The following is a 16,707-nucleotide window of genomic DNA, read 5'->3' as shown; positions in this document are numbered from 1 at the left end:
ACTGGTAACCTGAATAGGGCTACACAATGCTTGTTTTGATTAAATATTTAAGTCACGAGGCAGGAAGCTTCGCCATCTGTCACACAGTGGGATAATCGCTTGGGATAAGAAACGAAATTTTTTGTTTTAAGTCTCTTAATTTTGAAGAACGCATATTTGCTCTTCTAAAGGTGTTTCTATTTTCCAAGAAGCTAAAAAAAAGTTAATATCTAAGTAATTCACGAATTTCTCCTGCCGTACCATCAATAAGTTCAAAACATATCGAATTACCCAAACGAATGGTTGCACATCTGAGAGATTACGTGGCCCACAGATCCTGTTTTCATATAACCTGTCACACAAGGAATAAAATCGACTGATAGTCTATCAGCAAGGCGACTAACATGTAGTATATGCATTATAATTGGAATTTTCGTCCAGCCCGGCGATTCGCAACCACAGGTCTTCTAACCACAAACAACCTGTAGTATTATTAGTAGCTTGACTATGAAGGACACAAAAAAAACACATGGCGGATCACATCGGCGTCTTTACGGATTGACAGTCTTGATTTCGATCGCGGTGGTGATTTTCATCTTTCTGTGGAGACCAATACTGCTTTCGTATTTCTTCAGATACACTAAGATTATTATTTCAGAAGCTATGAGCTATGAGCAAAGAATTATGGACAATGAATTACAGCTTGCTCGTAAGGAATGGAGAACGTACCAGATTGAAAGCCGTTTTGGGCAAGAATGGTGCAAAGAAAATGTACAATCAAGAAGCGATGTCACATGGCTAACAATTGTGGTAAACGATAATTTCGTCGTTCCTGCGTTGGTTCTGGCTCACTCCATTCGAACGTTCTCTTGCCACAAGAACATGATTGCTCTGATTGCAGATACAGTGACAAAAGAAGCCCAAAGGGCACTTCAGCGAGTTGGTTGGGAAACTCGAGTAGTCGAAGCAATGGACTGTGACTGGCTGGATGCAAAATTGAGCTTTGAAAGAAACGAAGGATTGTTCGGAAGACCACGAGGCTACAGAATAATAGGAACACACACTCGATTTCACGCGTGGAAATTTACTGAATTTTCTAAAATCATTTATGTCGACGCCGATTACATGTTGATGACGAATATCGATCAACTGTTCGATATTCCAGATGACTTTGCCGCCGTACCATGCGCACGACCTGGTGTAGTAGATCCTTGCTTTAATGCTGGTCTCCTTGTTTTTAAACCCGACACGAAATACTATCAGGAAATCATGGACTTATGGCGAGAAACCACCGAAAGAGATACTTGTCCCGACGATCAAGTTTTGCTCTGGCATTATTATGCAGATGCTGGTAAATGGAGAGCACTTCCTTACGCGTTTAACATCAGACTCATCACCTACAGACCTTTTAACTCTTATCACTTTGCTGGAGGCAAAGGCGGCTATCATCCCCCCAAGCCGTGGTCCGCAGATTGCAGACCAAGCAGGAAAGAAGCTGCAGAGTATGACAGACCAATTGTTGATATAACAGATGTAGAAATAATTTTCTGGAAGAATTTTTATCAGCTATTGCAAAGGTATAATTTAGAGGACTGGTGGAAATCTACAAAGCTGTTTCGACCAAGGCAAGAGTTTGGTGTTGTACCCTATGTGGATTGTAAACAAAGTGACTTGTGATATGAGAGCGAAGACATACCAGTGGGTTACCGTTCGATGGAACTTGGATTTGCTTGTAAATTAGTAAAGGAAAAGTGGAGTTATAGTCGCGATAACACCTTTTCGATCAGAAGTTTTTTCTATTTTCATCAACTGTCCGCTGTTTACTGTTTTGATCTGAATTACAAGGAGTTACATGGCACTGATTTCTCAGAGTTTAAAACAATATTAAACCAAGAATGAACTACTCGATTACAGCTTTAAATACTGATAAGTGGTGGTCACCATTTTCTGTTTACAGAAAACATTAATATTATTTTTTCCTTTTATTATCCCAACACCAAAAAGCTCGAGTATTTTTCTTATTTAAATTGATGATATAAATTTATATTGGATATATTTGCAAAACTAATGTATGGCCTATCTCCTTCACATTTCTAATAAACTTGGCAGTTTTACATTTTATCAAATGTATGTCAATTCAGTAGAAGTAAAGTGGTGTCAGAACCAATATTTTGATACCCAAAATAACTTCCAAACATATTTGCAATTCGGTTCAGTTTTTCGAGTTTTCAGGAGAGTAGCCAGCTTGTCTTCAACCAATAGAGAACAAATGAACACAGCCACTGGCACTACCAAAGGCTACAACAGGCCAGTCCCGATGAAATCCAACACTGCTCACTTTATCTAGAAAATATAAGCAGGATAAATATAGCATTGTTGTAAAAATGTTCATGATGGACCCTAATGATGGAGCCGATGACAACCATGGTGATGATTTTGTGGTTGTTATTTGGGGCATTAAGGGGTCAGGATGGCAAACGTAGAGGAAGATGTTAAAATGTAAATTTTTATTTTCATAATTTCACAAATGGCTGGATGTATGTTACATCACTTACAGCGCCTAACCTCAAGTTCAGCATAACGGGTTGATCATTTCAAAGCTTCAACATCCACCCCCAGACATTTAAACTTTTGAGGGTTGGTTTCTTCAAATTCCTGCCCACCCCTCAAGCCAAAAATTGAGTTCAAATGCCGCCCCCCCCCCCCCCCAGCACAATTTTCCTATTGAACTATTCTTTGTGTGATCAACAAATGTTGTATAATGTAGCAAAGTTTTTGGTGCTGCTTGGGAGATTTCACGTCGTTGTTTTAGCAGAGAGCGTCTAAGAAATTTAAAAAAAATTTAATCGCTCGCACTGAGTTATTGCTCCGCCCATTAGATCTTTTGTTTGGCCACGTCCTCGTTCCTGTCGTCGTCGTGGTTTGCTAAAGCTCTCTATTGATGATGATCATGACGATAAGTTAAACTGAAGTAAAAGTTTAATTGTTTGAAAACTGTGCTGCTGCAACTCTTAATTTAAAGAGACATTGCAGTACTTCATATGAAAAATTCATGATGGGTAGAAAAGTTAAAAGCGTACGTTTTTTCGGGGGGGGGGTCCAAATCCGTGAGGGAGGGGGGGGGTCCAGATCCGTTGACGGATTTGGACCCTTTGTGACACCGCTACCCGTAGTATTTCCCCTCTCAGACTTACAAGAACGCTGTCACACTGAATTTCGTACGGTTTTCATACCTTGAAACACTTTCATCGAAGCAAGCCTTCGACTTTTGGTGATGTTCCACAGGTTCACCTCACCTGTGGCCTGACCTCCTGCTGCGATATACTGACCGTTAGTGCCTATCGTGTGGAACCTTGATGAGATCAAAATTGACATAGGCGAGTTAGATCTTAAAAAAATATTATGCATACATTACCTGATTACTATTGAACCTGCATTAGGCGGTCACCTAAGAAGAATGGCAGGTTAACCGCTTTATAAAGGTTCCACAGAATAGGGCTATTATAAAAAAAATAATAGTAAAAACGGCATTTTATACCATAATTGATCACTCAATGTACAAAAACTCACTCCAAAATACAACTCACATTGATTTCGGGAGAGAAACATGGATTAAAAGTTACTTGAAATATTTTTCTTAGCTTTGTTTAAGTGGTTCCGCTTCAAGAGACCGTTCAATACAAGTGAAAAACGATATGAAAACTGGCCGTTGGGACTTAGTTAAGGGTGATCACGACCACTTAATAGAGGTGACAGCTAAATAGTGGTGGAAATCACAATGATTAAGGGGAAACAAATTCGGGACTTTGACAACCGACCACTTAATACGGTGCCGCTTAATACAGGCTCGACTGTACTGGCCTTTTCGATTGCAAGTCGTGAAGCCAAAAGACAAACACATCAAAAAAAAAAAAAGGCAATCAAGAGTTAAGCACATAGCGCGGAAAGAACACAACATTAGGATGGAACCAACTTTATTTCAGAGTCAAGTCAAGGGTCGCAAAATCGAATTAAGAGCAAATTTAAATTGAGTGTCGAAATTACTCCAGGGTTGAAGTACGCTTGGTTCTTTTCATTCCTTCATAGGCTAAGAAAACTCGTACCACCCCCTCAATCAATATTCATGCGAAACTCAACTTAGTACTTGCGTTTATTCTGCGCTTTAAGCAGTTTGCATGTATTTAGTTTGATTTCTAACTAGTCCAAGGGGTATTCTTGTTTGTTCAGACTGGCTGTTGTGATTACTTTTATTAAGTTTACTTAGTTTCGTTTTCATAGAAATCAATCATAGACTCCACATTCGTTTAAAGATCATCTCTACGATACTTACCCATCTATTGGAAAAAAGCGTTCCAGGCATACCATTTGGGATGTTTTTGGATTCAAAGCAAGTAACAAACAAGAATAATTTCTTTCTCCACATTGAATTTCCTGAAAATTGCAAAAGATCATCACTGGTCTGTATGGAAGCGACAGTAGGCAACAGTAGGTCTCCCAAGTTTGGCATATGTCAGTGACATATCAGTCAGTGCTTTCATCAAGTGTTCATTAAATAAATAACAAAGTCAACTGAGAAGTCTGCCTCATTGCCTGATAAGAATCTGTGTGTGCAAATATGAGTAGTACCTGACACCAATATCCGTCAATTAATCACCTTAGTGTGGCTGCCCTATCTTTCTAACAATTTATGACTATTATTAACTTTTGGGTTCAAATAAAGTTGTTGTTGTTGATGAATGTATGTGAATACCGTACCTTCTAATTTGAATCCCATCTGCATGCATATATTTCAACCTTACACTCCCAGACACATTTGTTGGGACACCTCCCGTCTCCCCTGCTTCTCTCAATTTTGGTCCGCAAGATGGCAGAGAAACATTGGAAGGGGGAGAGGAGCCAAAGAACAACGTAGACAGTTTTCTGGAGAAGTGTCCCAACTAGTTATGTCTGGAAGTGTTGCTCAGTAAAGCCGTCGTTTTACAAGATTGACGTTTAAGTTAGCTCCGTCTTTTTTTTTAATAGAGCATCTTTCTCATTTATTCAAGTTTGAGTTTTTTTCTTCCCCAACCTCCGAAGCCCAGGGTTAGTTTATCAAGACGACATGATTCATCCTTTGGTCCACCAGTTGCAAAAAACTGGCAAATCAAGGGTTTTAAAACTGATCGGTCAGTGGAGGTCAAAGTGAGAAAAGATGAGACAGTATCTGCTTATCAGTCGCCGTTCGAGTTTCAAAATGTCCGTATTCTCTATCCTTTTTACCAGGAGTTGAAGTTACAACAACTTCGTCAAAGGCTAGAGGAGTGCTAAAAAGATTAAAAACAATTTTATAACAATACCTTTCCTGATCGACCAGCCATCATAAGAAAAAGAAGCCCCTAAAACCGAAAAGACAAGCCTTTAGAGTCACAGTTGTTAAAACTATGTAATGATCCTGAATCGAGCTGCGACAAATCACCTGTAACCCTCTGACTCCCAAAATTCAACTTGAAATTCTCCCTTTAAGTTCCATACATCTTGGTCTAAATGAGTGAGAATAATTCACCACAATGAAAAATCGTGTCTTCTCACCACTTACTTGCTGGATAATGGATAAATATAGTACGGAGAAGTTACATATCGGTCACTCTGGGGAGGATTTGATTTAGGGTCCACTCTGACTGAAGCCAAACTATTATGAAAAATGAAACAAAATAAAGGTCGTACCCTTTCAGTAGACGCTTTAAGGCAAAACAACTGACCAAGACCTTGGGTACGGAGACTTATGGTTCGTAACTCCTGGCATGTCTTGTGATTCCTGAAATCAAGGACGAAAACCACCGTTATGACATTTTTTACGAATAGGTTTACAGTCAAAATCAGAAAAACGTGAACATGTGTATGTTTAGGGAATATTGTTGTGTTATGACTTATTATGTTGGACTGATCAGTACAAGTGAGCCAACCAAAAAAGCATGAACCTAATACTCTTGTTGCTTAAAAGTCGATAATCTTAAAAACTCCTTGTCGATGAAAAATGATCCTAGAAACATATTTGTAATACATATCAGGGATAGTTTTGAACAGTGCAACATAGCAATGCTTTGAACCCATTCAATCATCGTGCGGAGTATTCTCTTAACGCATGCGCAGTACACCCTCGCATCAGTATGTATATTCTCCATACTGTTCTCTATACATTTCGTAAGGTGCTGACAAGGAGACGTTTTATGACAAACAAGAGCTTCTTTAGTTTGTGACCCTTTCCTTTATTGTCGTTACCTTAATGTGAGATTCAGGGGTGATACTGTAGAAATTATTTGCGAGTCTCTCTTAAAAGGCAAAGGGTAAACTCAATATGAATGGTTGTTCTTGACTCAATATAAACCTTTCGAATAAATTATATCGTTTTAATGTCCAAGATTCTACAACAACAAGTCCCATTGGTGCCATTACTAAGAAAAAATTTTCCCACTTTTAAAGAGGCAAGTAAAATTTTTAAAGTTGAAAAAATATTTTATCCTTGAAGTTTATGCCTCTTCGGTAATCTTTTAAAACATTTGTTTGGCAGTAATGAGCGACACAGTTTTTCTAGTTTGCTTGGCAAAGAAGCATCTCAAAGCAGATATCATTCAGAAATGGGTACAAGGTGAGGTGTTACGATGTTATGTCAACCTCAGGGCAACTCTCTGAATATTGATTTGTTATGTACATGCCAGCAGACTACAACTGCTCTAGATTAATCACAAAAAATATAAGTTACATCTAACTTAGCGATCATTTTTTTTTGCCTATGTGACAACTCAGTTTGTAAGTCTTCTCATGGACGGATATAGATCATGCATCATCGTTACAGATCGTTTCAACCGGAGTGTTTTTCGAGGTAATATTTTCAATAAACAATATAACAATCTGATCTGTTAATTGGGTTCAAAGTGCTACTTTGTACACAATTGATAGAGCAGATCATTGTACTACTTTCTAAAAACTATTTATCTATTATCTATCTATTCCCAAGATCAAATTGATGTGGAGGATTTCAATAGCATCGCTCTAGCTTAACATCCACTCCTAAACGGCTCCTTAACAAGAGTTATGATGGTCTTAGAAAGTACTCGATAGAATCAAAAAGCAGAGCTGCAGTATAAACCGGAGTGTTAGTTTAAATGTTTAGTGACGTTTTCTCCGTTTTCTGAGGCTATGCACGAAAAATAACTACTTCCCATACAATTCTCTAACAAGTCACATAACAAACAAAGATGCGCCATGATTATCGAGTGAGAAGAGAGATTGTAAGACGACATTTCCTATTAACTCTAACGATGAAAAGACAAAAGGTGAAATGATTGGTGGCCATTAACGATTCAACATAAACGTGACACTTTACTTTTGTAACGAGTATTAACACGTGCATCTCAACGAAAAGAGAATATAACATGACCAACAAGGTGATCAGGGGCTAGTGCAACTCTATCGACTACTTCCATTTTTCGCGAATGAATTGAGCGTCTTGAATGTCATTCGATACAAGTTATTGAAAGAAAGACGAAGTCTTTTTGTCCTCTGATACATGGTACTTAAAATGGCTAATGAGCCATGAAATGTTGTGCACTGCTATACCACAAAACAACTTGAAGTAACTGTAGGCAGCTTTAAACGATAAATATTGAACTGACACGTTTTAAATATATTTTTGACTCATCCTTGATTAAAAATAACTTTCTCAAGTTATCAGATGAAACAAGGCTACCTTTACACCTTTTCTGCATGTTTCTCCGATGCGCTCCCTCCCCCTCCCCACAAGAAAAAAAAATAGCAGCGTTCCACATGTACTTTTATCATCTGTGTTGTAGTTGCATTCAACAGTTTTTTTTTTATTTTCCAATCCAGTGCTAGTAGCAGGGCGTGATAGCAACCTCTCTTACTTGATACATGGATATATTTTGTGCTTAAAAAGCAATTAGTTAAGCAGCACCACAGACCACTTTAAAGATAAATATTAATACTACACTTCAGAAGAAAGGCTTAGAATAGATAAAGTAAGCCCGTCACAGTATTGCGATTTCAGATCGTTTCAGCTCAGGCAATACTGATTAGTATTACTGACACAGGCGACAACGATGACGAAGGACGCACTTACTTAAACCATATATAAAAAAATTTCCAGTTCATTCCTTAAAGTGTTTGCTCTTCTTAACAAACAGAGTAACACAAAAATGATGTCGAAAAGTCGTTTGGTATCTATGCTGCCTCTGATGTTTGTCATTCTGGTGACAAATGGCCTCGGTTTTACGGAAGAAGGTAATTCCTATTTCGGACGCACTCTATAAAGTCGGTGATGGTACAAACCATGCAATGGAGATCCCCTTTTGATGGAAAATATTTCTTTACATGAATAATACAAAAAAACAAATTTAGAGAAAAGAACAACTAGTAATGAAAGACGTAGAAGATCACAATAGTTCCGGACAATAGTTTGAAGAATGTTTAACTATAACCCTTCTGAAAATGCACCGATTCTTGCCCAGTAAACTGGAAAAGAGACAAGCGAGATATTTGGTCGGATAAAAAAAAGCCCCAGAGCAGACTGCCTTTCCTTTTCTTCTGGAAGTTGGTTTTGAATCAGAATTGTGAACCTATAGTTGGGTGGGTGGCCTGAAAGGGAAACATTTTAGCTAGGATTTTTCTTTTTCAGATCGGGAAATGTAGTATTTTCAAAAACGCAGTGGCACTGGATAGAAACCACAGCAAACAGCATTTGAAGCAAATTTGAAATAAGGCAGTACGATCTTAAGCCCTAGTCGCTCTGATCGCTCCAGGGCTCAGAAGCTACCAACAAAAAGGGAAAGCCGTGTTCTGCTAACAATTCTAACATTTACAGACATTCAAGAGCTTGACCTCCCGAGAGAGGATGGAAGTTATGTTGAGTTGGAAGATCCAGGCATTCAAGAGCTGGACCTCCCTGAGAAGGATGGAAGTTACGCTGAGTTGGAAGATCCTTACACGGATCCGGATGTTGTCAGCGAAGATCCAAGGCGTCGAAGAAGTCGAAGGTAGGACGAACAGCTACGCGCAGAAAAGTTAAGGCATTTCTAATGTTAAGGTGAGGGACCTTCCCCTCATTTACCAACTAAAATAAACTGTAGGCCGAAAGCTAGAGATGTTGAAGAAAATCAATTTTTTTTCGCGACAGATGTGGACCGGACGTGACATCTTGGCTTATACGGCAAATGAACCGTAACAGAAACAACAGAGCCATCAGAAGTTGCCGTAGCTGGTACAACACTTTTCTCTGGCCCAGGTGTCTCGTTCAGTTTGCCAACCTTGTCGCTAACTGCAAGCCGTGGGATTACAAATGCACCCAGACGTTCAGACGACGATCATGTCCCTATCGTTGCCCAAAAACTGTGACCCTGTGTGGACGATGCGTAAATTACGATGTACCTGGAAACATCCACTATGGCTACGTCGGCCGCGCTGCCAGCATTCGACGCTGGGTGCTGCTGTTTGCCGCCAACACCGTTCAAAAGGGTGGCATCGACGACGCCAGGGATCAGGTTGCCATCAGAATTGGAATGGACCGGTATGACGTCCCGAGTAAGAGAGCAAACTTTTGCCGGGATGTACTGAGTAGAATTGGTTCCTTGAATCGTGATGGAACCTCGGGCTGCCAAAGATGTACAACGAAATACTAACTAGCTGGAGCCACAGGTTTACCACGAAAAAACCACATGAGATGTAACGCGAATGATGAGGACAGTTTCATGTCAAAGTGTACGACGACTTTACTAACGGCAAAAACTAAGACTACTGTGTAATTTCCGGAAAATATTTTTAAAGTAACCTTGTAATTCATTCTATTTTGTTAAGTCGCTCTATAACTGAAGATGGTATACAAATTCAATGTTTCAAGCAATACCGATTACGAAGACAAAGATAGGCAAAGGCGCATTAAAATGTAAGTTGATTTTAAAATTGTCGTAATGTCATTAAAATAACTACAACTTTTCCTAGCGTTTGTGCCGTATAATTGGCCTTCCTAAAGAAAGAAGATAAAGATAATCGTACCATTGTTAAAGTAGAAAGTATATAGGGACAAAGGGGTATAGTTCTTGAAAAATTCAGCCATGGAGAAATAGTTTTTCTCCACGATCCAGTTGAGAAATGAGATGTGATGTAGAGATATCTCATTCCTCTCACTGCGCCTCACGAAGCTTTATACGAAAATCATTAACGACCAGTGATTAGAACAATGATTTTATTGGCGGTAGTTATAATCATAATGCTGACAATATCAACAACTCACCACAGTAAGAGTTGATCCTGCGTTGTGCCCAAGAGAAGGCAGTGACTACCTTCAACGGCTTGGATTGATGAAAATTCACTTTCAGTGATTATTGGAGTAAAATACTGCCTTTGTTTAATTACCCTAAATAGAACAAGGAAGAAAAATGTCAAAAAATCTCTTGAAGCCAAAGAATTTCGAGCAAAGTGATCGCGATAATTTTGAACTTTTTGTCTTGAATTCAGAGCTCTACCAAATAATTTATTGTTAACTATTTTAAAACTTGACACCTAGCCATGATTGAAGAAAACAGTGTATCTTCACAAAGACGATCAAACCGCATCTTCCTACCGAAAAACCGAGCTATTCACTACTAGCTGGCCATCCTAACAATAGTTTAACTGTTCGATACAGAGGAACCTGCCACGCTCAAACTGGCGTCAATCTTAGTCACTGTGACGCAGTAATGTAGACGGCTCTCACTCACGACGGAAAGTTCTAGCTTATGTTGTAAATACATCTCAAACACCCCATCACTAAGCTTAAATGTTCCACGGGTTTTAAACGGGGAGGATGAGTCCATCAAAGGGATGCAAAGTGGCCAAGTCTACCAAATCAACATCTCCCCGTCGTGCAGTCATAGACATATAAACGCATGGTGCGCGTGCTCTTGTGGGTGCACTCTGTCGGCACTAAAAGTTCCTTTAAACAGACTGATCTCGTCGTCCGAGTCACGGACTGTTTGAATCGCGCAGAAACCTTCTTCCAATTTTCAAAATTAGAAACAAGTTTCTGCGCGTTCCGAAAGAAATAAAAAGAGTGTTATAAATTTTGTGTAACCAGCAAGTCAAATGAAGGCTACTTAGGGCTTATGGGAGGGGGAGACCACAAGCAGACCACAACAGTTTGTTACGCTACTGTACACTCGAGCTCTACATTTTTATCATTTTAAGTTCTTTCAGTCTTTCAATAGATTTATCACAGTCGTGAAAATTCTTATAGTTCAAATACTCACAAGCAGAAACTATCCAGCGTCCACTTTGTCAAGGCTACTTCAGAAGATTCCCTGTTTGCGATAACAAACTCAATGTCCTTGGTATTCTCCTTTTCCCATGAATCAGACAGTAAGCACATGGTTGAAAATTTGTGCTTGTTACTCCTAAAGTAAGAAAGTGCTACTGCTTTAAATTCTTACTTTAAAAATAAGCATATCTTCCTCTCAAAATTTAATCCAGTAGTTATTACTGTTAGCAGTTGGGGTGAAATTTCAAACGCATTTCGGTATTGAGAGCTGTTAAAAAGGAAATTTACGCCTCACCTCACAGAATTATTACTTGTTGCTTACAATTGTAATTTTTAACAGATGAAAATAAACTTAGATCCATGAAATGCAGAGTGACACCTTTGGGAGGCTACGTTCTAAATTTCTGAGGATCAACATTCCCATCAGTTTTTGGAGAGAGGTCAAAACACTCCCCTTTTTGAAAATCTGCCTGCTTTCTTTGCTTGCAGTGTTTTCCTCTACTTTCATACACATATCTCCTACAAGCCCATACAAATTAAAATTACTTACAAAGTGTCATCATGTTTCAAATCCAAAGAATAGTCTCCATCATCTGAGTAACCGAGAATTCTGCAACGGACCAAAGTCAGAATATATATAACAACTTTATTTAAATAATAACATACCGGTACAACATATTATTATTAAAAAAGGGTTATGGAAGGGAGGAACTTAATCCTCATTGCAAACTATACCCCAGATATAAAAATTTAATACTATGCAATATACATATACATACTGAAACATTTTACATACAGGCATATATCTATATAAATATAAAATCTAAATAAAGAAGACATATCTAAGATAAAAATTTTATTTAAAATTATAATTAAATAATGTTTAATACATAGAATAATTTAATTTTTAGTTATAGGCCTAGTTAAAAAATGTTGATTTAAGAGCTTTCTTAAAAGCATTAATTGAGTCAAGTTCAACTACTGATGACAGTAAACTGTTCCATGTGTCAATATGTCTGTGCCAAAAAGAGTACAGTAGTAAACAGTAAAATATTCTCTGACAAGTGCTTCTTTTCTCTATAAACAATAAAACATCCTAATTTCCATGTGCACTGCATCAGGATCTATGGTGGACTACATTGTGATGTCATAATTTGACCCATAAATAGGCACATGTAGGTACAGCTAAAGTTTAAGAGTCTCATCCCCTGTTGTAGCTATAACAGGGCCCATTCTTGAAGGATAATGACCTTTTGCCATAGGTATCCCAAACGGTTTATGCAGGAATATGGAGCCCCCATATTCCTAACGTAAGCTGAAGCACATGCTCTTTCACACAGCCCAGTTTTAAATTGTCATCATTAGCTCATTAAAAGCTTCTTTCCAATGACTCCTTTCCTTACCTCCCATTGCCTCCACAGAAATTCCCTCCAACCAAAAGGACAACATGAGAATTCCTTGGCACAACTTGAACACTCACAAACTCCTCCCCTCCATTCTGCAAGATTATTTCAAGTGTCAATCACAAGTCCAACAAGTGTATTATTTTAACTTTATTCAAAAGTTAACATTTCTTTTTCTTCTATTAGATTTGTAGCATCACATCAAAAACCACTATTTTTGAAACAAAAGTGGGGCAAGACTCACACACAATTTAACACTATGTGGAAATTGAAACTGATATAGCAAATTCACACCATAAAACCACATGGTAAATATGTCTATCACACACATTTTTGTACTTTTAATGAGCTGAAAGTGCATTTGTGCACAAAAAATATTGAACCTCCTGACTCTCTCTGCCATCACACCTGATGGGCTAAACAAAATATTATAACAAAATTTAGTGATGATCTCTTACAGAAGGAAGACTCCATTTGTAAAGTACATTCCATTGCAATCCAGGTACAACTGTCCAGATGACGATTAAATGCGCCAGACACACTGCCAGAACATCTCTCTTCATCTTTGGTACTGTTACATCTTTCCCACTTGCTGGCTCATATGATGACAGAGAAACAGACCTGACAACATTGCATTCACCCTCCATATGATGCTATGCAAAAACAGATATGACATAACTTAGTGCTAATAATAATTAAAATACTGTTTTTAAAGTTTACTTCACTTCTAATAATAACAAAATAAGGCTATCCTAGCTATTTTATAAGGATGTGGTAGATGCAGTGGCCTTACAGTCAGTTCTCTGGACTCAGGGTGAAGAGGTTCAGGTGCGACACCTGCCAGGTCATTGCACTCTGTTCCTCGGCAAAATACTTTACTTTCAAGGTGCCTATCTCTCCACCAAGGAGTATAAATTGGTACTAGCAAAAAGACAGGGAAGCCTAATAAAATGCTAGGGGATAACCTTGCTATGGATTGGCATCCTATCTAGGGGGAGTAGTCATACTCCTAGTCGCTTATGCTACAGAAACTCAAAAACAACTCCTGCTGGATGGGTCACAAGGCTTGAGTGCAGACTTTTCCTTTGCTTCATAAGGAAAGCAAAGATCAACCATTACATTAGAATAGTCTCTCAACCTGCTAAGTTTCAAAGTCACCATAAGTCATCAGTAACCCTACAAAAGGTGATGAGAATGGACAAATTTATCAAGTAGAAGATGTTGTCAAGTTCTCCTTACTAACTAACTAGGAAGAGTATAGAAGCTATTAAAGAGAATTACTGACCAGACTATGGAAGTTAAGGAATTAGAAGCAATATGTACCTGTAAGCAGGCCATCATCAGCATGGGAGTCAGTTCTGATTGATCCTCTGGTGATCTTAAACAGGATGACTGTGAGCTCTCTAAAGGCTCAGTCATTTTTCCATGAGGAGTAGCTTGTTCACCAACACTAGGTTCAGGACATGATGGATTTAATATTTGTTCTTCTAAATGAAGTAAACTTGGTTGACTTCTGCAAATGACTGAATCAGCTTCACATGAAATTTTTCTAGCTTTAGTTTCCCTCACACCATCTTTTTCAGGAGAATCAGAAGCAAATTTAGGCTGCCTATCATTGGAAATTTCTTTACATAATTTTGGTCCCTCATGACCACACTGATGTGGAAAATTTTTATCCAATGCTCCACCATCAAGGTCTGAGGTATCCATAATCTCTTTGTTGTTTTCATCACCGCTGTCACTTATAACACCAATTTCATCATCAACACCATCCTTAAGAGGAATATCACAAGTTGAGTGTGTAATACTGCTTGTTTCTTCACCAATATTTACTTCACTGACTGACTTTTCATCTACCTGGTAAGGTAAACAAGGCTTTACACCTATTATAGGATTTTCTTGCAATGTTTCCCTTGGAGAGAAGTCTACTTCACTATTATTCATTTGCTCATGTTTCAACTGAAGATCATATTGGTGTTTTGGACTTGATGAGTACTGATTTACACAATGCTCTGAATTTTTTTGACTCTCTAAGTTTCCAGATGTGGAAATGAATTGTGGCGCTTGATTGATACTCTTTCTGTCTGAGGTTTCTGTAATAGAGACACTTTCCAATTCATCAGGTTTACTTGTGCTATCGAACTGCATTGAAGATAAAATTGATGAATTAATAAAATTGTGAGAACAGTCTTCTTTGATTTCACCACCACTCAACTCCTGTAAAGCCTTCTCTCTCTTTGGCATAGTGTCATGTTCTTTCACCTTTACTGTACTTTTGTTATTTAGTTCTCTACTGATCCTCTCAGCTGGCAAAGCAGCTTTGATTTTTGCAAGTTTCAACTTTGCAAACTCTTTATCAGGCAAAGAAAAGTCTACAATGATACCCAGAGGACCACCAGGTTTTGCCTCATCTGAGGAGAGTCTTGGGAACACAAAACCCTTGGACAAACTTTGTTCATGTGAATTGTCTTTCAAAGTTACTGATGATTGTTCTGCACTACATTTCATGGTTTTACTTTTGCTTTGTGAATTGATTCCTTTTTTTGGTCTAGATTGTTTTGATCTGTATGATTTTGTTTTCTTTGATTGTGTAGAATAACCATCCTTGGAAACAAGTGATTGCTTTCCAAAGCTGGGTGTGGACTGTAGACTTGGAAACTCTTCTTCAAATAGATGCATCCAATGCCTGCTTTCTAAAGATAAACTTCCATTTTCATGAACAGAGGGGCAGCTAATACTATTTTTCTTTTCAGGTGCCTCAGCTGCTTTTTCAGAAGCTTCACCTTTTGCCAAACATTCCTGTATGCCTTCATTGTTAAGGGCATCTGGATTAAAAACTGATACAGTTCCTATACTTAGAGGTTCGACTACTTCAGAGGTTGCAGTCATTTCTTTTCCACAATTATCAAAATAAATTTCATTTGCTGATTCACTGTTTTCATTGTTCCATGAAGGAATTTGTACATCCTCATTTCCACAAGAACAAGCAGCATTTCTTAAAGTTTGGCCTTGGTCAACCTCACTCTTGGAAAAATCTTTGTGCTCTGATATGACTGTACTGTTTTCAGGAAGCACTGCATTGTCACATAATACAATATCATCATTACATGATGTGACCCACACATTGTCTGTTTCAAAACCATGAATATTGTTGCTCCCAACACAAATCTGTGCTATTTTACCGACATTCTCATCTTGTTTGCACGATTCCACAAGGGCAGGTCTTTGTTTAGACGTTCCACTGGAAGCCACATCTATCCCATTTTGATTTTCTGATTTCCTCTCACAAAGTGGTTGCTGATGAGTCTCTACAACATCCCTAAATGTCACAGTTTTACAGACTCCTTTCTTGTGAGCTGAAAGGGAACTTGAATTTGCGTCTCCGGGAGAAAATGATTCACGAGAAAGTGAAATACTGGATCTGTTTTGAGCATTACCGTATGTGGTCTCCTCTTGGACTGTGAAACCACCAAAGGTTTGCCGCCTTTGCTTTGTAATCTCAGCTCTCTATAAAAGAAGTAATAAATACTGGTCAGAGTGAAAAGACCGTCTCCTTTTAAAGTGAATTGCTTTGTATAAATTCAACACCGGTGCAGAATCATTAGGAAAAAATTCCTGTAACTTACCTTAAGTTTTCTCAAGGCCTTTGCATGTTTTCTTTCAAGTTCTAACAGCCGCTGCCTCATAATCTATACACATGAAAAAGATGCAAGTGACTCGATTTAATATATATGGGTGGTTAGCAAATATGTGGTCGGAGATCGCACCTTCATTTCAAATCTCACAGCTCATCATGGAGAATTTAAATTCGAGCTCTCCTTCTCCTCACATAATAGACGAAAACACGTACAAAACTCTCGTTATCACGTACATTTGAACGAATTAAAAATAAAAAAAATCCCTTTCCTTTTCATTCGTCCTGTTATTTATGAAAACAAAGGGCAAGTAACCTAAACAAAACTCACCTGTTTTTGTTCATCTTGGCTGCAGTGGGCCGCCATATTGTTTGTGTTCAGTCGACTCGAAATTCGCGCGAAAAGT

The 16,707-nt window shown here is 38.3% G+C and overlaps 3 protein-coding genes across 3 annotated transcripts; 2 read left to right on the top strand and 1 right to left on the bottom strand.

Annotated features, from left to right (window-relative positions):
- The first annotated feature begins 339 nt into the window (after nt 1-339).
- Nucleotides 340-1,804, top strand: LOC131774041 (glycogenin-1). The gene has a single exon (XM_059090054.2). The coding sequence runs from the start codon at nt 487-489 to the stop codon at nt 1,654-1,656; it is 1,170 nt and encodes a 389-aa protein (XP_058946037.1). The 5' UTR covers nt 340-486; the 3' UTR covers nt 1,657-1,804.
- On the bottom strand, nt 1,770-16,705 carry LOC131774042 (uncharacterized). The gene is made up of 13 exons (XM_059090055.2): nt 16,632-16,705; nt 16,293-16,355; nt 13,990-16,173; nt 13,125-13,319; nt 12,667-12,761; nt 11,814-11,873; nt 11,256-11,399; nt 10,262-10,384; nt 5,683-5,773; nt 5,316-5,354; nt 4,310-4,410; nt 3,213-3,331; nt 1,770-2,322 (listed from the first exon to the last, which is right to left on the bottom strand). Exons 1-13 carry the CDS (start codon nt 16,665-16,667, stop codon nt 2,231-2,233), a joined length of 3,342 nt encoding a protein of 1,113 aa, XP_058946038.2. The 5' UTR covers nt 16,668-16,705; the 3' UTR covers nt 1,770-2,230.
- Nucleotides 8,125-9,963, top strand: LOC131774043 (uncharacterized). The gene is made up of 3 exons (XM_059090056.2): nt 8,125-8,256; nt 8,837-9,008; nt 9,149-9,963. The coding sequence occupies exons 1-3, from the start codon at nt 8,172-8,174 to the stop codon at nt 9,648-9,650; spliced, it is 759 nt and encodes a 252-aa protein (XP_058946039.2). The 5' UTR covers nt 8,125-8,171; the 3' UTR covers nt 9,651-9,963.
- Nucleotides 16,706-16,707: the final 2 nt, after the last annotated feature.

This window comes from Pocillopora verrucosa, chromosome 8 (assembly GCF_036669915.1).
Source record: "Pocillopora verrucosa isolate sample1 chromosome 8, ASM3666991v2, whole genome shotgun sequence".
Classification (NCBI taxonomy): Eukaryota; Metazoa; Cnidaria; class Anthozoa; order Scleractinia; family Pocilloporidae; genus Pocillopora; species Pocillopora verrucosa.
The sequence above is the reverse complement of the archived record's forward strand: the minus strand, read 5'-3'. Positions and strand labels throughout refer to the sequence as shown.

Coding starts and splice junctions, on each gene's coding strand:
- LOC131774041 (XM_059090054.2), top strand. CDS start 487: ATGAAGGACACAAAAAAAACACATGGCGGATCACATCGGCGTCTTTAC.
- LOC131774042 (XM_059090055.2), bottom strand. CDS start 16,667: ATGGCGGCCCACTGCAGCCAAGATGAACAAAAACAG. Junction 16,356..16,631: donor GCCAAGATGAACAAAAACAG/GTGAGTTTTGTT, acceptor TCATGTGTATAG/ATTATGAGGCAGCGGCTGTT. Junction 3,332..4,309: donor CGCTTTTTTCCAATAGATGG/GTAAGTATCGTA, acceptor GATCTCATCAAG/GTTCCACACGATAGGCACTA.
- LOC131774043 (XM_059090056.2), top strand. CDS start 8,172: ATGATGTCGAAAAGTCGTTTGGTATCTATGCTGCCTCTGATGTTTGTC. Junction 8,257..8,836: donor CCTCGGTTTTACGGAAGAAG/GTAATTCCTATT, acceptor TAACATTTACAG/ACATTCAAGAGCTTGACCTC. Junction 9,009..9,148: donor AGGCGTCGAAGAAGTCGAAG/GTAGGACGAACA, acceptor TTTTCGCGACAG/ATGTGGACCGGACGTGACAT.